This window comes from Spermophilus citellus (genome assembly GCF_964194105.1).
Source record: "Spermophilus citellus genome assembly, chromosome: 5".
NCBI classification, from domain to species: domain Eukaryota; kingdom Metazoa; phylum Chordata; class Mammalia; order Rodentia; family Sciuridae; genus Spermophilus; species Spermophilus citellus.
Window position 1 is genome coordinate 158,204,796 of NC_138186.1, and position 23,889 is coordinate 158,228,684.

The window sequence follows — 23,889 nt, forward strand, 5'->3', positions numbered from 1 at the left end:
GTACAGCCTTCCTGCATCAGTCCCTGAGTATATTCACACCTGCCTGTTGGGATTCCTGCCCTGCTCTGGCTGGTCATGTGAGTCACTAGACTCAAAGGAGAAGCAGGTTGGGCTCCCTTTCTCTTTTACAATGTGAATCCCCATGGGTACAATCTTCTCTGTGCCTGTTTCACTCCCATTCTGCTAGGTATACCCTAGGCTGTAGTGTAGGTGCCTGCCGGGACAGTGTGACAGTCTTTGCTCTGATTTCCTGGCTCCCTAAGAAGCAGATACAGAATGGCCACTTCAAAATGGCTCTGCCTCAGGTGCCCATGGTTAGTTGGGAAACACATGGAACTTTTAAACACCAGTGCACAGTTCAGCCTCTGGATCAGCTAAGTTCAGGGAGCTTTTCTGAACTTAGGTGCAACGACCTACAAGGCTGTAAATTCAGAAACTGATGAGAGATGATGGGGGACTGAGAAAAGACAAACAGACAGATATACATAGAGAGAAACCCTGAGACCAGGTGGGAATTTAACCTCTGATGGAGGATGAATAACCCAGAGCTAGCTCACAATGTTTGCTATAGAGGTTTTGTAACCAAAAAGTTATTTGTGGGCTGAGGACATAGCTCAGTTGGTAGACTGCTTGCCTTTCATGCATAAGGCCCTAGGATTGCTCACCAGCAACACACACACACACACACACACACACACACACACACACGCACACGCACGCACGCACACACATGTTATTTGTGAGAAAGTTTCAGCAAAGAATACAGACTTGAAGATCTTGCCAGACATGGAGGTTTGCTCTGACCAGTGTGACCAAACTTCTGGTTCTGGCGAGAGGCAATGGTTGAATTAGAAAATAAGAACTCACACACAGATTTTGAATTAAATAGCTGAAATTAGGTAAAGTGCTGCTCTCTGGTGGAGAAGCAGATCTCAAGGTTATTCAGTAATCTTTATTTATATGTCTCATACCAGGTTAAAGACTATGCAAGTATTTTTTTTTTATTCAGGAAAGTTACAGAAAAAAGAAACATCTATGGAGCTTTTCCATAGTTGCAATGTGCAATGTTAGGAGCTTTGTGAAATGCTCAAGAAGGTTCAATATTTAAAGTTACTGTTAAGCAGGCAGGCTCAGAAGTAGCAGAGCTGGTGTAACCCTGTGGTTGTCTAGCATGCAAATTCCTCTATCCCTGGGAGCTATGTGCCTGAGATTGAGGTTGAAGCTAAGACTCTTACACAGAGCCTCTTCATGCAGGGTATTATCATAGCAGCTAGGCATCCTATGCCCTTGCCCAGGAACATTCCCAGGCACCAGATGTGCCACAGCCATGAGGTCATCAGAGACCCCCAGTCTCAGTCACTGCTCTCCCATTCTTTGTCACCACTCTCCACAGAGGTTATCATGCTCAGAATTCTCTATCCCTATCTCATCTATGGGAGTCATCCATATTTTTTATAGAATAACTGTTCCAGTTACAAATGTATCACATTTCATCCTTTCTATTGTGACAGGTGTGACAGGGGCATGTTAATATATTCACACGTCACTTTACTCTGTGACCTTAATCCTTTGTGTCATGACATCTAGTGCATGAGCACTGTTGACTTATGGTTTCTGCCCATCAGTGATTTAATTATATACAAAAATAACTGTGAACACATGATTAAACCACGATACATATCCTTCTAATTCATTTTCCTCTAAAAATAAGTAAAACTTCCACAGCCTTTCTAATTCCACCCAAATGGAGAAAGTTTGTTGGAAAGAGTGACAAAGTAAAGGCTGGTAGCAAGACTGTCATTGAAGGTCACTTCTTGTCTTCATTCAAGTATTGGTCTGATGACATAGTAGATGATGGAACAGCTTCTAGAATATTAAGGAAAATTATTAACCTATGTTCTATTATCCCAGGGAGCAAATAACTCCTCAACCAAAGATCTGGAGCCAACACACACCAGATTCTCCAGATCTCAGACACTGCCCCAATTCCAGAGGAGACTCCTGTGTGTCCCTCCTCTCACTGCACTGCTGTGCTACCTACAGTGGCCTCCTCTACTCAGCAGCAGTCATTCCAGCACTACTGTGGAGTGGGCAGTGCTCAAGGCTAAGGAAGGGCATCATTTCTGTGGAGAGATATCAGTGGCCCGGGGCTTGGGTGAAACTGGTGGGACACCTGTCCCAAGGCCCTACCAGACTGAGACAGCGCCACCCAAAGGCCAGAGGACAGACTGTTCCTCACCTTTCATGGTGTCTGTTGATTTCCTTTAGAACTTGATGGCCATGAAGATGATGATGATGACGACTAAAACTAAGACAATGATGACCACTAAGCTGGTCACTGTAACAGATGAGGCACGTGGAGATCTGCTGGTAACTGGGACTGTTGATGATGGTGCTAAAACAAACAAAAGAGCAAAATCCCTGTCAACCTTAAGAATATCCATCGTTCAGCACCCATTTTCCCCTTATAGTACATGCAACTCATATTTACTGACTCATTATGGGACAACTATTCTACCAGGTCCTGGGGGTACAGAGATGAACAGAGGTTGTGCCGTGTCCTTATGGAGCTCACATTACTATTGAAGGGGACAGCAAATGTCCATCAAGTTGTTGAAGGTTAATTCTAACAAAGGAAGAAGAGAAGGCCTGGAAGTTTACAGAAATGTTTATAGAACTGTGAACTAGTTAGCAGGCCATTAATGAGTAGATCATTGTTTAATGGACAATGGGGGCTCCTGCACAGGGGAGGAGACATTGGGAGGTGAGATGAGAAAGGAGGCTGGTGACAAATCCACATGGCTATCACTGACTGTCCAGTCAAGAAGCCGATGAAGAAATTAGTCAGTCATTCAGCTGTCAAATTTTCCATTACATGCAAATGCTCACACCCCAAAGGGAAGTCATCAGACCTTCAAAGGGAACTCCCACAGGCTTCCCACCCTGCATTCCCACCTACTTGGCATTTCCTTCCAGTGCTTTAAGAGTTCCCTGAGCCAGTGATTGCAATCTCCCATGGAGACCTTCCTTAAACGTTCTGTCAGTTCTTTGTCATTCCCCCACTTCTCCTTGATCCCTCTGGCTCTAGGATTAATCACCGTCCACTCCATGTGCATCACATTAAAGCAGAGGGATGGCTGTCCATCAATGCTGAAATTCCAGAATGAACCAATGTGATTGTTTCCTTCAAGCTGACAAGACATCTTGGCCTGCAGGGTGAGAGGACCTGCAATACACAACAAGACCATCACCTCCCACTCTTGATAGATCCATCACCTCCCAATAAGTTGAGCATTTCTCTGCACATTTAGAGGCCTGTATTCTTTTCTCCCAGATTTGCCCTTTCGTGCACATTAAGCCCCACATCCCTCTAAGGCTGGGCCAATGTTAATCTCTTTTACACAAATACATCCAGAGCCTCCTCCACATGTGCACTCCACCCCTTCCTCTCTCCTGCTCTCTCTGTCTCTTCACCCCATTCCATACTTACCCCTGGCCATCTTTTTTTCCAAGTCCATGTCAAGCAGGATCATTCTGAGATCTTGCCCCAGTTCTTTCAGCATTTCGTTCAATTGTGTCCATGTTTTGATGGCATTTACCTCCCATCCGAGGTGACCCAAAAGTTTGATCTTGTTGCTCTCACTGTCATACTGAAGGAAAGCGGTCTTATCCACTGAGCCCTGCACTTCACACCAGGACTCTCCAGGTCTGGACTGAGATTTGACAGTGAAGTCGAGGCAAAGAGAGTGGGTACCTGTGAGAGAAACATGGAAGTGAGGTTCAGGACAGGGAGAAGAGGACCATTAGTTCCCATCCTTCTGTGACTCCCAGACTCCCTCTGAAGGGCCAGGCTGGCAGATAGAGGAGTCTTCATCCTAGACCTTCTCAATATTTTAGATCTTTATTTTGGTGTCACGTCTAACTGAGGTGGTAGAATGCTCACATACCATCAGGGACCCCTCACAGGCACAGTGTTACTAGGAAGCTTAATCTGATAAGAACTTTTAGTGACTTCTACCAAGTTCTGGGACAAAAATACACGATGGTATCTGTCCTCCTGAAACTTAAAACCTAGCTGAACAGTCAGTATCTCCAATAGAGTGGAAAAGGAGGCACCAGGGATTACAGGTCAATTCATCATGGTCTTGGTGTTCAGGCAGGTCATCATGGAGTAGATGCAGGAATATGGCAGCAGAGGGGAGCTGCCACACAGGAGCACAGAACCTAGTCTGGTGTCCTAGGCTGGGGCCCCATGAGCTGATTATCAGATTCCAGGGAACCTCTCCAGCCAAACCACACCCTTTCTTCATTCTTCAGAAGAGATCTCCACTTATCTGTGCCCAGTATGGAGCCCCAATATCTCTTCCCTGTTCCCAACTAGTTCTTGCTAACACTCATGACCCAGAGTCTTCCAAGCTTCTACTAGCAGCAGTAGCATCAAAGAAGATACGTAGCAAAATATACTGCAGACATTCTGTTAAGAATAAGTCATAGAGAAATAGGCAAAAAAGGTAGGCACAACTCTCCATCAAGTCAGCTTAGGAACCAAATTCTTCAAGAAAACTTCTGAAGCACAAGAAGTAATGTCATGAATCAATAAATGGGATGGTATCAAACTAAAAAGCTTCTTCTCAACAAGGGAAACAGTCAAGAATGTGAACAGAGAGCCTACAGAATGTGAGAAAATCTTGCCACCTGTATTTCAGCTAGAGCATTAATCTCCAGGATATACAAAGAGCTCAAAAAACTTAATGCCAAAAACTGAAATGACTTAATCAATAAATGGGCAAAGGACCTGAACAGACATTTTATAGAAGAAGAAATACAAATAGTCAAAAACTATATGAAAAAATGTCCAACATCTCTAGCAATTGGAGAAGTGCAAATTAAAACTACACTGAAATTCCATTTCACTCCATTCAGAATGGCAATTATCAAGAATACAAGTAACACGGTTGGGGTTATAGCTCAGCGGCAGATCCTCAGCACCATATAAAAATAAAGGAAATAAATAAAGATATTGTATCCACATTAAAAAACAGAATACAAGTAACAATAAATTTTGGCAAGGATATGGGGGAAAAGTTTGATTTATTCATTACTGGAGGGTCTTCAAATTGGTGCAACCACTCTGGAAAGCATTATGGAGATTCCTCAACACATAGGGAATGGAACCATCAATTGACTCAGTTATTCCACCCCTTGATATGTATCCGAAGGACTTAAAGTCATCATTCTACAGTAATGTAGCCACATCAGTGTTTATAGAAGCTCAATTCACAATTGCAAAGCAATAAAACCAAACTAGGTGCAAATCAACAGATAAATCGATAACAAAAATGTGGTATATATACACAATGGAATATTTGACTTTGACTTTTTTTCAATATACCTGAGTGTGTCTGAAATGTGTCTGCTTTGTAGCAGCCAAACCTGTTCACAAATCTGTTGAACCTGTAGCTCCCTCTCCTCTTCTCTCCTGCTAAGTTTGTTTCCTGGCAGTGATACCAGAGGTAAGATCTTACCTGAGATGAGACCCGACCAGACCACCATTGTGTTGTGGGCCCTGTGCTCTTGCAGAAGTGCTTCCTAAACATAATTTTCCCCCATCTCTCACTTTTTGGTGCTGGGGATTGAACCCAGGGCCTTAGTGCATGTGAGGCAAGCATTCTACCAACTGAGCTATATCCCAAGCCCAATTCTCACGTCCTGTTCCCCACACTTTTCTCCTTCCCTCACAAACATGCCACTTCCCCTTCCACTGGAGTCTGGGATTTGGGTCTTCTGCCCTTAGTATGAGGAAGAGGCCTCCTGGGAATAGGATTGTTCAGGGGTGCAGGGCAAACTCTTGGAGAAGCAGAAACTGGCTCAGCCCCATTGGGCATGGAGTCCTCCCTCAGAAAAACACATTTATGGTACTGCCTGGTCACTGCCACATTAGTCATTGTAGGATGGGATTCCTTCTTAGTCCAGTTCAGGGCTGGACTGATTATCAATGACCCAACTGAAATCAGACCCAATGAAATAGCTGAACAGCCCGACTTTACAACGTAAAGAGATTGATTTGGCTTATGGTTCTGGAAGGTTGAAGTTCAAACTGTCTGTGCAGGTTGTGCGACAAGGGCTGTCCTTTGTGTTGCCTCATGGCAATGGCAAGAGGGTGAGAGGAGCAAGATTACAGTTGGAGCCAGAGAGGCAGGGTGGGGGGCCAGACGAGTTCCTTCTACAATCCCACCTGGAGAGCGAGCTTCCGAGGGTGCACCCCCAAGACCTGAGGCCTCCCACTAGAACCACTCCTCAAAGGCTCCACAGCACCTCCCAATAGCCCCAAGCCTCCAATCACCTGGACTAGAGGGCACTCAGTTAAACCATATCCAGACCAGAGCACCTGCCTCAGTGATAGCAAATTCTTTTTATCCTGGGTACCTTGACTGAAGACTTAGGGGTTATATGGTAGTGATGCAAAGTTAGTATTAAATAATCCTATATTAACTTTATCTCTTTCCTACTTTTTTTGGATTAGAAATAAAATATTGATTATTTTACTATATCTCTCATTTCTTACTGAATGTTTACTAAGGCCCCTTCCTCATTAGCCTGGATTATTGCTCTCCTGTTCTATTTGGTCTTTCCAGGTTCAACCTTCTTCAGAATTTCCTGTTGAAAGAAGCCAGAGCGATCCTTGGAAACCTAAGGCACTCATGTTCCTTTCTGCTCGAATTGTACCCCTTTTCTGTCAGTGAAACTAAAGTCACTGCAGAAGCCTAGTGTTTCAGATGTCTCAAGTCTTTATCCATCTGAGATGGAGGCCTTTCCTCCTGTTTTCTGGAGAACTGGATGTCTCCCTCCACTCTTTGAATTCTGTGACAGTGCTGGGCCCATGTTATTCTGGTTGCCTTTGGCTCCAAGTCCCAGCTTCCACCGAATGCTCGCTTTTCCCATGCTTCACTGTCCTCGCCTCTGCATTCTCCATTATCCAAACCCCAAATGGAACACTGGACATTGTTAATATTTTCAACATTGTCTCCTAGCCACTGTAGACCTCACTAAGAGATAATATGTAGCCATCCTGAAGATACTCATACACAGCACAAACCATAAACCATATTCATTCGGCATGGAAATCTCCTACATTCCCATAAATGAGGGGAAAAAATTAAATCAAAATCTGATCACTTCTCACTCCCACCCCTGCACCCACCCTAGGTCAGCCACCAACTTTCACCTGCTGCTTGTTACTACAGCAACCTCCTAGGTGGTCTCTCACTTAAATGGCCCATGACCTTTATTTTAAAAAGCAGAGTCAGGGGGAGGCTTTATAGAGATGCATGTATACCATCTGATGTTCACAGACAATAAAACTGGCCCCTGGGCAGTGTTAAATCCAGTGGTCTCTTGGGTATATTCACACAGTTGTGCATTTGTTTTTGCCATCTAATTCTACTATAAGGAAAATCATTTTATTCCAAGAAACTTTGCTTTAGTAGCCACATCTATAACAGGTCTCACATCTTCACCCCTCCCCTGTAGCTCCTGGCAATCAGTAATCTGCTTTCTGTCTCAGTGCTTTTGTCTATTCTAGACATTTCATAGAAATGGAATCATACAATAAGTTACTTTGTGTGACTGACTTCTTTCACTTCGTGTAATGTTTTCAAGGTTCATCTATGATACAGCATGTATGACTACTTCATACTGTTTTATGGGCAAATAATGATCCATTGTGTGGATAAAACATATTTTGATTTTACATTTATTAGTTCATGATTTGGATTATTTCAATTTTTTCGATATTTCGAATGCTGCTGCTGTGAGCATTTGTATACAGTTTGTGTGGACATGTTTTTACTTCTCTTGGCTATATATTTAGGAATGGAGTTGTTGGGTCACAGTTAACTCTCTGATAATATTTGGAAGGATTTCCCAACTGTTTTTAAAAGTGGCTCCATTATTTTACATTATCACCAGCAACATATGTGGGTTCTGATTTATATCTTATATTGTCTTCATGATGAAAGACATCCAGGTTAATGTGAAGTGGCATTTTATTGTGATTTTGATTTGTATTTTTCAAATACTATGATATAAAACATCTTTTCATGTGATTATTGATGGTTAATGTATTCTCTTTGGAGAAATGTTTATTTAGATCTTTTGCTTATTTTAAGTTGGGCAATTTATCTTCTTGTTGACTTTTAAAAGAGTTCATGTATATTCTGGATATAATTGCCTCATTAGATCTATGATTTACAAATTTTTCTAAAATTTTGTGTGCTGGTTATTTACTTTTTTTTTCTTTTTGGTACAAAGGGAAAAAATCCCAGGGGTGTTTAACCACTGAGTCACATCTTTAGCATTTTTTTATTTTATTTTTTCTTAACTTTTTAAATATATATTTTCAGTTGTAGATGGACATAATACATTTATTTATTTATTTATTTATTTATTTATTTATTTATATTTATATATGTGGTGCTGAGGATCGAACCCAAGACCTCACACATGTCGGGCAAGTGCTCTATCACTGAGCCACAACCCCAGCCCCCTTTTTATATTTTATCTAGAGACAGGGTCTCGCTGAGTCGCTTAGGGCCTTGCTAAGTTGCTGAGGCTGGTTTCTGAACTCATGATCCTCTTGCCTCCGCCTCCAAAGCCACTGGGGTTACTGGCATATGCCACTGCACCCAGCTTATTTACTTTCTGGATGGTACAGTATGCAACACAAAAGTTTTTAATTTTGATGAAATCCAGTTTTTTTTTTCTTTTCCTGTTTGTTATTTTGGTGTGATCTGTTAGAAGAAGTTATCTAAATTAACATGAGAGTTGCTCCTGTGTTTTCTTCTAAGCATTCACAGTTTTATTTCATGCATTTAGGTTGATGACTCATTTTGTGTTTGTTTTTGTATGTGGTGTAATGAAGGGTCTAACTTTGCTCTTTTGCACAAAGATATCCAGGTGTTAAAATTGTTTCAAAATTGTTCAAAATATTATGTTTTCCTCATTGAATTGTTCTGGCACCTGTGCTGAAAACAAACTGAATGTAAGCATATATTTCTGGGCATTCAGTTCTATTTCATTCATGTTTATGTCTGTCTATATGCAATACCACACTGTCTCCATTTCTGTAGAATTGTAGCAAGTTTCTAATTGGTAAGAGTGAATCCTCCAAGTTTGTTCTTTTTAATGATCAATTTGACTTTTCTGTTTCTTTTGCATTCTCACAGGAATCCTGGGATCAGCTTGTCATTTTTCTGCACAAAATGACAGCTGAGACTTTCCTATGGATTGCCCTGAACCTTATGATTCAATAAACTTAGGGAATATTGTCATTGTAATAATATTACGTTTCCTACCTATGAACATGGAATGTCTATACTTTTATCTAGATCTTGTTTTGTGGTTTTCAGTGTAAAAGTCTTCTACCTCTTCTGTTAAATTTCTTCATGTTTTATCTTTTTTGGTGCTATCGTATATAAAGCTATTTTCTTGATTTCACCTATGGAATTTTTTTTTTTTTTAAGAGAGAGTGAGAGAGGAAGGAGAGAGAGAGAATTTTTAATATTTATTTTTTAGTTCTCGGCGGACACAACATCTTTGTTGGTATGTGGTGCTGAGGATCGAACCCGGGCCGCACGCATGCCAGACGAGCGCGCCACCGCTGAGCCACATCCCCAGCCCCCTATGGAATGTTTATTGCAACCATATAAAAAAAGAGTTGACTTTTATTTGTTTACTTCTTATCCTATATCATTGCTGAACTCACTTTTTAATTCCAATAGCTTTAGGGTGATTAATTTTTTATAATTTTCTTTGGAGTATTTCATATTTTAACATGTAATAAAATTACTGATAAGATAGCTCTTACATCTACCACTTTGTTCTCAATTTTCCACAGAGTTTATGTCTTTTTTTGTTCTTTTCCCCATCATTTTTGCCTCATTTGTGTTAAATATGTATTTTTTCTACTGAATTATTTTAGTTCCCTTCTTTTAAAAAAGTTATTTCCTTAGTGGGATCCCTAGGGATTATAATTCAGAACTTATAACAACCTAGATAGGATTCAACCATTTAAATTTAATAGTATACAAATATATTTGCTCCAATATAGCTCTGTTCCCTTCATCCTTTTTTTAATGATACAGTTGTCATACAAAGTATATCTTTATATGTAATAAACCCATTAATATGATTTTAAAATTATTACTAATGTCTTTTGAATCAGATAGGAAATGAGCACAACTACAAAGTAGTGTCCTTGCAAGTCCACCTGGTCCCCAGTCTCTAGGGCTCCTGGCCTCACTGGAAGCCTTGGGCAGGAAGTGCCACACTGCTGCAGTCTGGCTGGGCACAAATCAGGAGCCACTCAAGCAGGAACAAGAGAGCGTTGGTTTCCAATCATGAAACAAAACTGTTACACAAACATGCTAAGAAAAATAATTAATTTGTACAGTATGTCCACTGCTTACTTTTTTCCTGGAATACATGATGAATTTTTTATGAAGGGCGGTGGAGGAAGGGAAGAACCACATTCAAAACCCAACATCATTCTTTTCTACAGTGTCATTTGAAAAGGCAGATAAAAGCGGCATGAGGAGGCTGGTAAAAGAGCATACGACTTAGCGGTTCAGAAAACCACCCTCCATTTCATTCTGGAGCCTGGAGGTTACACCCAGGCATCACAAAAGCTTCTTTCCTCACAACATTAACTGAGCTGACGTGGATCTGGGGCAAACAGTCCGGGCCTCTCAGAACACACACCGAGCCGGGATCGGCTGCATTCAAGCTCTCCTTCGCCTGCTTCTCTCAGCCAAACTGCTATGACTCAGCACTAACGATCCCGCCGAAACAAGTGGTCAGCCCTTCTGATCCTACGGAAGTAAATGCCAACCAAGCCTGCATAGGCAGTGGCCACAGGATTGAAACGGGGCTTGGGAGAGACAGTCAGGACCCACCAGTTGCATTGGTCACCCGGCAAAGGGAACGAACTGTCACCATTTGCATGGGATACCACCATGACAGAGAACTGACGTCACCAAAACGAGGCAGAGGGGATAAATTCATTGAAACCAGTGACAACAGGTGTGTAATCCCCTAGCCTTCCCTCTCCACACAGCGGGGAAACCTTAAGGGCCCCTCCCCCCACCCAGCTCTCCCGTGAGCGCGATAGCCAGACCAAGGGAATCAGGAGTGGCACGGGACTCGAGGCGCAGAACTCCCGGCTACTGCTCCCACCAGTGCTGACAACTGAGGTCCCTTGCACCAGCTACTGGGGGCATGGCTACTGGAGGGCAAGCAAATTCTCTGGGGGTTCTTAGCCCCAAGCTCTACAAACTTAGGGTCCGAGAGAATGGCAAACAGGGAGAGTGTGCTCAGGCGTTCATGAAAACAGAGCTCCTAGGAGCAGCAGACCTGGAGTGTAGCCAATATTGTGGTGAGTGTCACTGGTGAGCGGGGCCTGGCTTGAGGAAAAGAGGGGAAGTGTCTAGACACAAGAGAAGGCCCTAGGCACCCAGGATTGGAGACCCGCCCAGTCTGGGAGGAAGAGCTGCTGCACAGTGATTGGTTCCCGCCTATTGAGAGGAGAAGCTTGGCCTGGTGGGCACAGCTCCACCTACTGGAAGAGAAGTTAATCAAACTCTAAGACTGCATTTATTAATTTTTTTTTAATTTGGGTTTTTTTTTCATTTTCTTTTTTTGTTGTTTTGTAAATATATTTTTTAAATTTTTTAATTTTTTATTATTTTATTTTATTGTTTTTTTAATTTTCATTTTCATTTTTTATTATTGTTTGTCTTTTCATTTCTTTTCAATTCTCTTATTCCCCTTCCTTGAATTCTATCTGCTTACTCTCATTCTCTTTAGTGACTTCTTCCTTCCCTTCTAATACCTTTTCTCCCAAGCATCAAATAAATTTATAGGAGTAAACAGTAACTCAGCAGTCAAACAGAACAAGAAGCAACATGAACAGCATGAAAAAGCAAGGAAGAAAAGGAGTACAAACAATGCAGGACAGCCTAAATATTCAGGAGGACCTAGAGCCATCAGAAAAATGGTCATATAAAGAATTCAAGGAATACCTTAGACAGATGGAATGGAACCTTAAAGAGGATACGAGACAGCAAATTCAAACAGTGAAAGAATGCATTGAAAATGAATTACATAAACAGATAAAAGAAGAAGTTAAGCATCTTTATCAGGAGATAGAGATTATAAAAAAAATCAAACAATAATTCTAGAAATGAAAGAAACTATAAACCAAATTAAAAACTCAAATGAGAGTATCACTAACAGAGTGGAGCAAGTAGAAGCCAGAACGTCAGATAATGAAGACAAAATATTTCATCTTGAAAAGAGTCTAGCCAACTCAGAAAGGCTGGTAAAAAATCACGAGAAAAACATCCAAGAGTTATGGGATAACATAAAAAAAAAAACAAATTTAAGAGTCATCGGGATAGAGGAAGGCACAGAGCTTCAAACCAAGGGAATGAGTAACCTGCTGAATGAAATAATTACAGAAAACTTTCCAGAAATAAAAAAGGAAATGAATATACAAATTGTAGACGCATACAGGACACCAAGCACACAAAATCACAGTAGACCAACGCCAAGACACATTGTCATGAAGATATCCAATATACAAAAAAAAAAAAGAGAAAATATTAAAAGCTACAAGAGAAAGGAGGCAGATTACATTCAGGGGTAAACCAATAAGGTTAACAACAGATTTTTTATCACAGACCCTGAAAGCAAGAAGATCCTGGAACAATGTATTTCAAACACTGAAAGACAATGGATGCCAACCAAGAATTCTGTATCCAGCAAAATTAAGCTTCAGGTACGACAACAAAATAAAAATCTTTCATGATAAACAAAAGCTAAAAGAATTTGCAGCCAGAAAACCAGCATTGCAAAGTGTCTTGAGCAAAACACTACACGAGGAAGAAATGAAAAACAATAACCAAAACCATCAGTGGGAAGTGCCTCGGTAAAGACAGAGGATGGGGGGAAAGCTAAGCATGGAGAAACAAACTAAATTAGAAAAAAAAAGATAAATAATCAAACATGGCAGGAAGTACAAACCATATATCAATAGTAACTCTAAATGTTAATGGCTTAAACTCTCCAATAAAGCGACATAGGCTGGTAACATGGATTAAAAAAACAAATCCAACAATATGCTGCCCCCAGGAGACACATAAGATTAGAAAGGACATACACAGGCTCAGGGTGAAAGGTTGGAAAAAAGTATACCACGTACACGGTCCTCGTAAGCAAGCAGGGGTGTCCACCCTCATATCGAATAAAATTGACTTCAAGACTAAGTTAATCAAAAGGGATAAGGAAGGACATTATATACTGTTAAAAGGAACCATTCGCCAACAAGACATAACAATTATCAATATTTATGCACCAAATAATGGTGCTGCGATGTTCATAAAACAAATTCTCAAGTTCAAGAATCAAATAGACCACAACACAATAATTATGGGTGACTTCAACACACCTCTCTCACCATTGGACAGATCCTCCAAACAAAAGTTGAATAAAGAAACTATAGAACTCAATATCACAATCAATAACCTAGACTTAACTGATATATATAGAATATATCAACCATCATCAAGTGAATATACTTTTTTCTCAGAAGCACATGGATCCTTCTCAAAAATAGACCATATATTATGCCATAGGGCAACCCCCAGTAAATATAAAGGGGTGGAGATAATACCTTGCATTTTATCTGATCATAATGGAATGAAACTGGAAATCAGTGATAAAAGAAGAAAGGAAAAATCCTACATCACATGGAAAATGAACATTATGTTACTGAATGATCAATGGGTTACAGAAGACATAAAGGAGGAAATCAAAAAATTCTTAGAGATAAATGAAAATACAGACACAACATATTGGAATCTATGGGACACAATGAAAGCAGTTTTAAGAGGGAAATTCATCACCTAGAGGTCATTCCTCAAAAAAAAAGGAAAAACCAACAAATAAATGAGCTCACACTTCATCTCAAAGCCCTAGAAAAGGAAGAACAAAACAACAGCAAATGTAGCAGAAGGCAAGAAATAATTAAAATCAGAGCGGAAATCAACGAAATTGAAACAAAAGAAACTATTGAAAAAATTAATAAAACTAAAAGTTGGTTCTTCGAAAAAATAAATAAGATTGACAGACCCTTAGCCATGCTAACGAAGAGAAGAAGAGAGAGAACTCAAATTACTAACATACGGGATGAAAAAGGCAATGTCACAACAGATGCTACAGAAATACAGAAGACAATTAGAAATTATTTTGAAAACCTATATTCCAATAAAATAGAAGATAGTGAAGACATCGATAAATTTCTTAAGTCATATGATTTTCCCAGACTGAGTCAGGAGGATACACAAAATTTGAACAGACCAATATCAATGGATGAAATAGAAGAAGCAATCAAAAGACTACCAACCAAGAAAAGCCCAGGACTGGATGGGTATACAGCGGAGTTTTACAAAACCTTTAAAGAAGAATTAATACCAATACTTTTCAAGTTATTTCAGGAAATAGAAAAAGAGGGAGCTCTTCCAAATTCATTCTATGAGGCCAACATCACCCTGATTCCGAAACCAGACAAAGACACCTCAAAGAAAGAAAACTACAGACCAATATCTCTGATGAACCTAGATGCAAAAATCCTCAATAAAATTCTGGTGAATCGGATACAAAGGCACATCAAAAAAATTGTGCACCATGATCAAGTGGGATTCATCCCTGGGATGCAAGGATGGTTCAATATATGGAAATCAATAAATGTTATTCACCACATTAATAGACTCAAAGATAAGAACCATATGATCATCTCGATAGACGCAGAAAAAGCATTCGACAAAGTACAGCATCCCTTTATGTTCAAAACGTTAGAAAAACTAGGGATAACAGAAACTTACCTCGACATTGTAAAAGCTATCTATGCTAAGCCTCAGGCTAGCATCATTCTGAATGGACAAAAGTTGAAGGCATTCCCTCTAAAATCCGGAACAAGACAGGGATGCCCTCTATCACCACTTCTATTCAATATAGTTCTCGAAACACTGGCCAGAGCAATTAGACAGACGAAAGAAATTAAAGGCATAAAAATAGGAAAAGAAGAACTTTAATTATCAGTATTTGCGGATGACATGATTCTATACCTAGAAGACCCAAAAGGGTCTACAAAAAAAACTACTAGAACTAATAAATGAATTCAGCAAAGTGGCAGGATATAAAATCAACGTGCATAAATCAAAGGCATTTCTGTATATCAGCGACAAAACTTCTGAAACGGAAATGAGGAAAAACACTCCATTCACAATATCCTCAAAAAATATAAAATACTTGGGAATCAACCTAACAAAAGACATGAAAGATTTATACAATGAAAACTACAGAACCCTAAAGAGAGAAGTAGAAGAAGATTTTAGAAGATGGAAAAATATACCCTGTTCATGGATAGGCAGAATTAACATCATCAAAATGGCGATATTACCAAAAGTTCTCTATAGGTTTAATGCAATGCCAATCAAAATCCCAATGGCATTTCTTGTAGAAATAGATAAAGCAATCGTGAAATTCATATGGAAAAATAAAAGACCCAGAATAGCAAAAGCAATTCTAAGCAGGAAGTGTGAATCAGGAGGTATAGCGATACCAGATTTCAAACTATATTACAGAGCAATAGTGACAAAAACAGCATGGTACTGGCACCAAAACAGGCGGGTGGACCAATGGTATAGAATAGAGGACACAGAGACTAATCCACAAAGTTACAACTATCTTATATTTGATAAAGGGGCTAAAAGCATGCAATGGAGGAAGGATAGCATCTTCAACAAATGGTGTTGGGAAAACTGGAAATCCATATGCAACAAAATGAAACTGAATCCCTTTCTCTCGCCATGCACAAAAGTTAACTCAAAATGGATCAAGGAGCTTGATATCAAATCAGAGACTCTGCATCTGATAGAAGAAAAAGTTGGCTTCGATCTACATATTGTGGGGTCAGGCTCCAAATTCCTTAATAGGACACCCATAGCTCAAGAGTTAATAACAAGAATCAACAAATGGGACTTACTTAAACTAAAAAGTTTTCTCTCAGCAAGAGAAACAATAAGAGAGGTAAATAGGGAGCCTACATCCTGGGAACAAATTTTTACTCCTCACACTTCAGATAGAGCCCTAATTTCCAGAGTATACAAAGAACTCAAAAAATTAGACAATAAGATAACAAATAACCCAATCAACAAATGGGCCAAGGACCTGAACAGACACTTCTCAGAGGAGGTCATACAACCAATCAACAAGTACATGAAAAAATGCTCACCATCTCTAGCAGTTAGAGAAATGCAAATCAAAACCACCCTAAGATACCATCTCACTCCAGTAAGATTGGCAGCCATTATGAAGTCAAACAACAACAAGTGCTGGCGAGGATGTGGGGAAAAGGGTACTCTTGTACAGTGCTGGTGGGACTGCAAATTGGTGCGGCCAATTTGGAAAGCAGTATGGAGATTTCTGGGAAAGCTGGGAATGGAATCACCATTTGACCCAGCTATTGCCCTTCTCGAACTATTCCCTGAAAGACCTTAAAAGAGCGTACTACAGGGATACTGCCACATCGATGTTCATAGCAGCACAATTCACAATAGCTAGACTGTGGAACCAACCCCGATGTCCTTCAATAGATGAATGGATAAAAAAATGTGGCACTTATACACCATGGCATATTACGCAGCACTAAAAAATGACAAAATCATGGAATTTGCAGGGAAATGGATGGCACTAGAGCAGATTATGCTTAGTGAAGCCAGCCAATCCCTAAAAAACAAATACCAAATGTCTTCTTTGATATAATGAGAACAACTAAGAACAGAGCAGGGAGGAAGAGCAGGAAGAAAAGATTAACATTAAACAGAGACATGAGATGGGAGGGAAAGTGAGAGAAAAGGGAAATTGCATGGAAATGAAGGGAGACCCTCATTGCTATACAAAATTACATATAAGAGGTTGTGAGGGGAATGGGAAAATAAACAAGGAGAGAAATGAATTACAGTAGATGGGGTAGAGAGAGAAGATGTGAGGGAAGGGGAGGGGGGGATAGTAAGGGATAGGAAAGGTAGCAGAATACAACAGTTACTAATAGGGCATTATGTAAAAATGTGGATGTGTAACTGACATGATTCTGCAATCTGCATTTGGGGTAAAAATTGGGAGTTCATAACCCACTTGAATCTAATGTATGAAGTATGATATTTCAAGAGCTTTGTAATGTTTTGAACAACCAATAAAAAATTAAGAAAAAAAATAAACCACTATTATTATTTCGGAACTACAAAGTAGAGGGCACCCGCAGCAGGAGCCGCCCCACTAATGGACAGCAGGGGCCTATATACAATTGAATACACAGCTTGCTTCAATCCAGCATCATCCAGTCAGAGCAATTATACAGAGCTTAACTTAATTATCATCATCTTAATGGCTCACCTCTCAGCCATTTCTTCTGGCAAAATGCCAGGGGCCATTCCTACTCTGCTGTGGCTCTCAACACCACACAATGGCACATGGAGTAGGCAGCCCTTGTCATCCAGGGCCTCTCAGTTCTGCTGACGCCAGGGCCTCTACTGCCACAAGTTGGGTCCTTCCCTGGAACCTCTGTGTTACATGGGAGAGGAGTTACTATTGCAGATAAGTTAAGGTCACTCATCAGTGGACCTGCACATGGAGTGATTTTCTGGATTATCCAGGTGAGTCCAAAGCCATCACAGGAGTTTTATAAATGAATAATCCAGCAGAAGAGGAAGAACTAGATAGCACCCTAAGGAGTCACCTTGACATTGCTACCTTTGAGGATGGAGAAGTAACATCTTGAACCAATGAATGTGGGCAGGAAGAAATATGTTCCTCTAGACTCAGGAAAAGGCCAGGAAATACTATTTCCCCTGGAGTTTCCTGAAGGAATACAGCCTTACAAAGAAATGCTCATTGATTTTAGCTCTTTGTGTTTTCATTTCCAGAACTAGGAAAGAATATGTTGTAATTTGTTATAGTAGCAATCAAAAGCTGGCACAGTGTGTTTAAATGAGCCACTGAATGAGAGGAAAAACATTCAGGTTGAGAAGGTTCAGGACAGTTCCAGCAGGTAGAGGTATTACAATTTTAAATAGATACCTTTACACTCAAAAATGGTTAAAAGGGAAAAATAATTATATCTATTACATGAAAAATTAAAAAGTATAGAAAGAAAAAATGAACTAAGGATTCAAAAGGGGGAAGGGAGTAACAGGCATGGAGGGGTGTGCTACCTGAGAAGAAGATGTGAGAATGATACAGCTAGATTCCTCAGGCAAGAATAGTTCAGTCCCAAGGGATGGTAGTGCAAAGGCCCTGACACTGGAGAATTCTGAAATGTTCTGAAGACCAACGAGTAAACACTGGGGTAAGGACTGAGTGAGCAGGGGACAGAGTAGGGAATGGCTGGCCAGACCAGAAGGTTATTTAGGCCTTTGTGGTGGCTTTGGCTTTTACTCTTATCATATTCAAGTGACAATTACAAGGGCTATGTGCCTTATTCAAGTTTCCTCATCTCTTTGGTGAGACAATTCAGCAGAGGGATTATTATAGCCTGAATGTTTGTGTTGCTCTCAAATTTATATGTTGAAATCTAACCAACAATGTGTAGAAATTAGGGATTTAGGATAAAGAGAGAGAAATATGGAACCTTAAGGGAAACACTCTCAAACCATTTAGTGCAGAATCATGCCACCGAGATGCAGAAGACACAGTTGCAAACCTTGGCCCATGCCCTGAGCCCATGCCCTTGGCCCATGCCCTTGTAAAATGAGGGAAATACACATGCACAAAAAAAACTGGGGAGAAATTTTGCAGCCCCACCTGGATCCACCTCCACTCCAGCCTCTAGTACAGCTCATCTCTAAATATTGGGCCCCCAGCCCAAGTCAGGGCTGCTCCTCACTTAAGTCAGCTACATTCTCCCTTGGATGTGTATCTACCTTCCCAAATAAAGCTCTCTCTATGCCTTTGTCTGAGTTGTGCTGAAATTCTTCTCTGATGCATATGCCAAGTACCTGGCTGGTCTTGAGTTGAGTTGGCCTCTCTTCTGGGACTCCTCAGACCCCTTCTCCAGAAACTTCTTCTCCTGTGACAAAGTCATTGGTTGGTGGTTAGGTTGTTGGGAGTGGTGACTGAAGTATGGGTCTTGAACTGTCCTGTGACAGAGGTGGTGCCTCTCTGGGAAACTCTCAGGGAGAAGGTGCTATTGAGATAGCCCAGTTGCTGTGGTGACACTCCTCAATAGGAGGTTCTGTGTTAGCCACAAACCTATTCAGTTATTGATCCTGAGGTTCAGACACCACTTCCATGTTTATTGCAGCACTATTCACAAAAGCCAAGAAATGGAAACAATCTAGGTGTCCATCAACATATAATGACAATGTGGCGTGCGTGCACACACACACACACACACACACACACACACACACTGGAATACTATTCATCCATAAAAGGATAAAATCTTGTCATCTGCAACACAATTGATGGAAATGAAGATTGCCGCAGAATGGCTGGGCACAAAATCACGAGCCACTTAAGCAGGAACAAACTTTATTTTTGGAACCGCTTCCAATGCCCCGTACGCCCCCTGGAAGATCGCCGACCAACGCCCGCGGCGTTCTCCAGGATCCCAAGAGGAAGTTCCTCCTCCGGAATTCCCTCCTACCGCACTTCCCCAACCAATGGGAACTCTCCAGGAGTCCAGTAGCAGGCCGAGGTGGACAGCAGGAGTCCAATATCCATATGAATGCAGATCTTAACATAATCATATCATCTCAATGGCTAGCTGGTGTCACCTTTCAACCAAAATGCCATGCATCAGATTACTTGGCTGTGGCTCTTAGCAGAAGATCATCACGTGAAAGAAATTAATCCAGGCACAGAAAGACAAGGACCAGATGATCTCACTTGCAGGTGGAATCCAAAAAAGTTGATCCCAAATGTTGAGAATCAAATGGTGGTTAGCAGAGGCTGTGGGAAAAGAAGGGTTGGGGAAAGCTTGACTTATGGGTCCTAAGTTACATTTATGTAGGAGTAAGAAGTTCTGGTGTGCTATGGCACAGTGGGGTGAGTACAGGCAACAACAAAGTCCTGTGTATCTCAAGTAGCAAAAAGAAAGGATTTTGAGTTTTCACCATAAAGAAATGGTAAATGCTTGCAGCTACATTTAACATGATTTAAACCTCACACAGCACCAAAACTTCACATGACACCCCCTTAATATATGAAATTTTAATGTTAATATGTAGCCATTAAAAATAACAAAAAACTGGCAAGAAGGGCACCAGCATTGCGTAAAAGATCACTGATGTGACTGCTAAAGGCAGAGGTGCATGATGGGTGAGAGAATTCCAGGACTGGGCTCAGAGTAAGTAATGGGGAAGAAAAACCCTGATACCATGGAACCCAAATGGAGGCAGAGAGAAAATGAAGCCAGATTTAAAGTTAGGTAGTCAGTGTAGCTAGATAAATCGGGGTCTAATACCGAGTGAAATCTAAAATGGAGGCCATGCTGGGAATGACTCAGGGAAACACAGGACAATTCATGGAATGTTGACGAAGTCCCGGAAAGGCCCTAGGCCAAAGTCCACCTCAAAGAAGTGTTAAGGAACAGCCCCCAGCAAACTTAAAGATAGCCCATCACAAAGAAGTGTCCCACCCCTCGGGCCTTTCAACCTACATTCCATCCCCAAAACTATAAGAAGGGGAAACAACCGCACTTCCACGGATTCCACCTCTTGGGTCCCCTTCTTCCTCTGGGAGAAGTCTTTTCTGCTGTCCTTTAATAAACTTCTAATTTCTACTCTGACCTTGCCTCGGCGTGCTTCTTTGGTGTTATTCTTCAACATCGGGGAAGCAAGGACTCGTCACCGGTCAACAGCGGTATCAAAAGTGTGAGCATATGATTAGAGAGCAGAAAGACAGCCAGGGGCCTGACCCTCAGGAAGCTAAGCCCCGGGCTGAGAGATCACAGGGAATCCCATGGCAAAGCACCTGGGCAGGCAACCAGATTCTGCCTGATTTCAAGAAGGAAACCAAATCCAAAAAGATGAAAGCAGACACCCAACCAACGTCTAGTTGTTTGCTCATTTTCCAGACCCCATCCATGTCTCAAAACCTGAAATTAGTCTTAGGAGAAGAGGTCAGGCTCCTATCAGGAGGGACCCTGCTGCAGTCTGGCTGGGCACAAATCACAAGCCACTTGAAGATTCAAGCAGGAACAAACTTTATTTTTAGAACCCACACCCCACGTGAACTCTCCAGGAACTTCTCCAGGAACTACGCAAGAGCTCAAAAATAGTGGGCACCCAACGCAGCAGGAACCGCTCCTTCTGGCAAAATGCCAGGCACCATCTTGATCTGGCCATGGCTCTCAACAGGACCATTCAATCCCAGAGCCAGTTCAGTGTCTCCTTTCAGCCTGCCCCACAGCATCCGCCCATTCACTTAGGTCTTGGTGCATAGAGAAACAGAAAACAGGAAGACATTCATTCTGGAGAGAGTGTGAGCTGACCCCATGTCCAGGCATCTGACTTATTACATGGCCCCCTGGTACTGACAAGGTGCATGTGGGGCCAGGAATGACTCAGTGAGTCACTTGTGAGGTCAGGGCTTCCCCTAGTAGTGAAGGCCAAGTACAATCTTCTGAAAATGCCTAGCCCAGGCAGTTTGTTTAAAATAGTATCTCATCCTGGAGGACACACATTTGTCCTCTACTTAGTGCAACATCTCACCCTCAGCTCACACCTGTGACTTCAGAAAGGTACCCTACTGCCCACATGAACCAAGGAATCCACTAAATAGCAAATGGTGTGGTTTTGGGGACAGTCAGCCCCAATCTACAGGAACCCCTCCTAAAAGCCAGTCCAACCTGAAGCCACAGGAACATAGGACCTGCATCTCCCTATGAAATATGCAACTGCAGAACTATTTGGGGAAGACAACCTGGGAATGGGCACCAACACTGGAGAAACTCTAATCTGGGGTCAGATGACTAGGACAGTGGGCAAATCTAGTGCCCCATTCATTTTCATGTATGTAGTCTTCAGTTGCTCTCACAGTAAAGCAGAATTGAGTACTTGATATAGAGACAGGATAGTATAGTGTGTCCTGCAGAGTTGAAAGTGCTTACCGTCCGCCTTTACTGTCTGCAACTTGTGCCTACTTTATACCATTATATGATGCTGGATCCCCAAGAGATAGACTAGATGGGCTTAGGATCCAAGGTCAGGAGTGTACAGATGCCCCCACAACAGAAACATATAGCTGCACCTTTGCTGTTAGACAGACAGATGAGGATGGTGGAAACATGATGTCAAGAGAATAATTCTATAAAATGTCCCACTGTGCTGACCCCCATATGCTTTCTTTGCTAAGAAGCAATTTATCTACCTCTACTGGACAGGATATGTCACTTTCCTCAGCAAACTACCTGTTACCTTCAAGAAAATGCAGGCAGGAAGTAACATTGATAAGAGAAACCCAAGTTACTTAGAAGGGAGACATTTGTGACCCTTCACAGACCAAATTCTGGAAGATAAGGATAATTCCTCCTAACCATAAAACCTGCAAAAATGATTAAGAATCCAGTTAGAACCAGTCAGCATGGGCCAAGGTGACAGACTTGTCATGGCAAAGCAGTCTGATGTCACCCTGCTGTCAGTCAAAAGCCAAGAGGAGGGCCTGGGTGGGACTCTCTGGAAACTTTCCTGGGATCCCCAATACAACTGGAGCACAGTAGAGGCAGGTTGTCTCTCTCTTCTCTGAAAGAACCCACTCTCTCCCTTGAGAGTGTTGCCTTTCCATTTTCCTATCCCTTCAATGAACTCATTCCTGTTACTCTGAGAAACAAGTCTGAAATCTGAGTTGATCAAAGAATCAGGGTTTAAACAGGGGGTCTTTGCACTGTTTCAGTTTCTTAGAAGACTCCAGCTCTATAACATTACCAGGCCATACTTGGAGAAATGGGGCCCCCTCCTCTTGTGTTAGGATCTGTGGGTGAGGTGGGGATGTTTGCAGGGTGTGTCCTCAGGCATGGGTATATGGTGCCAGGTGGTGGTGGAGGAGGTTAGGGTCCCTAGGTGGATGGGAAGGTAGGGAGGCCCTGGGTGGGGCTTGGTTAGATGAGAAAAGCAGTGAAGGGAGGTGAGCTGGGTGGTGGCTCACTGAATCACAGAAAAATGGGTGGATGTGGCTAGTGAGGCTCTGTGGGGGCATTTCCTGAGATCCCCAGGCAAACTGTGGTGGGAAGTTCAAAGGTCAACAGCCTTGGGATGCTGAAGGGTTTGCAGGGGGTGAGAGTCTGTAGGGCAGAGCTGGGTCTGGGGGTGTCTGTTGTCTTGAACCTGGGGGATCTTGCCCCTGTGCACCTGGTCCTGGTGGCTGCAGCTATGGCTGTGGCACTGATTCGGGGAGGCAGCTGTGGGGCTGGGGGCGTCACCAGTTATGGTCAACTTGTGATCTCCTTCCCTATTGTCCGTCCCACCTACTGCCCTTACTGTTTTCTTTCTTGCTCCTCTCAATGGCCTGAGGATGAGACAACAAGACTGGGACCAAGCAGGACTGAGCTCGAGGTGGGGGGTGGAGGGACCTGAAGAGGGGACCAGGGCTCAGTCTTGGGATCAGGTGTGTTAGGTGACACCCTGTCCCATAACCTTTTGCTACCCCTTAAATTGTATCCTGGGAACTCACCGGTTGGCGCCGCCCAGAAACAGTTGGGTCCCAGAAGCAGAGCCAGGGTGACAGAAAAGATACAGGTGAGCGTATCCAGAGCCATGTGTGGACCAGACAGCG

General features: G+C 41.9%; 1 protein-coding gene across 1 annotated transcript; it reads right to left on the reverse strand.

Moving 5' to 3' along the window:
• Positions 1 to 1,737: 1,737 nt before the first annotated feature.
• Positions 1,738 to 23,889, reverse strand: LOC308649826 (retinoic acid early transcript 1E-like). The gene is made up of 5 exons (XM_081295666.1): positions 23,788 to 23,889; positions 3,491 to 3,754; positions 2,960 to 3,226; positions 2,240 to 2,395; positions 1,738 to 1,866 (listed from the first exon to the last, which is right to left on the reverse strand). The coding sequence occupies exons 1-4, from the start codon at positions 23,870 to 23,872 to the stop codon at positions 2,265 to 2,267; spliced, it is 747 nt and encodes a 248-aa protein (XP_081151792.1). The 5' UTR covers positions 23,873 to 23,889; the 3' UTR covers positions 1,738 to 1,866; positions 2,240 to 2,264.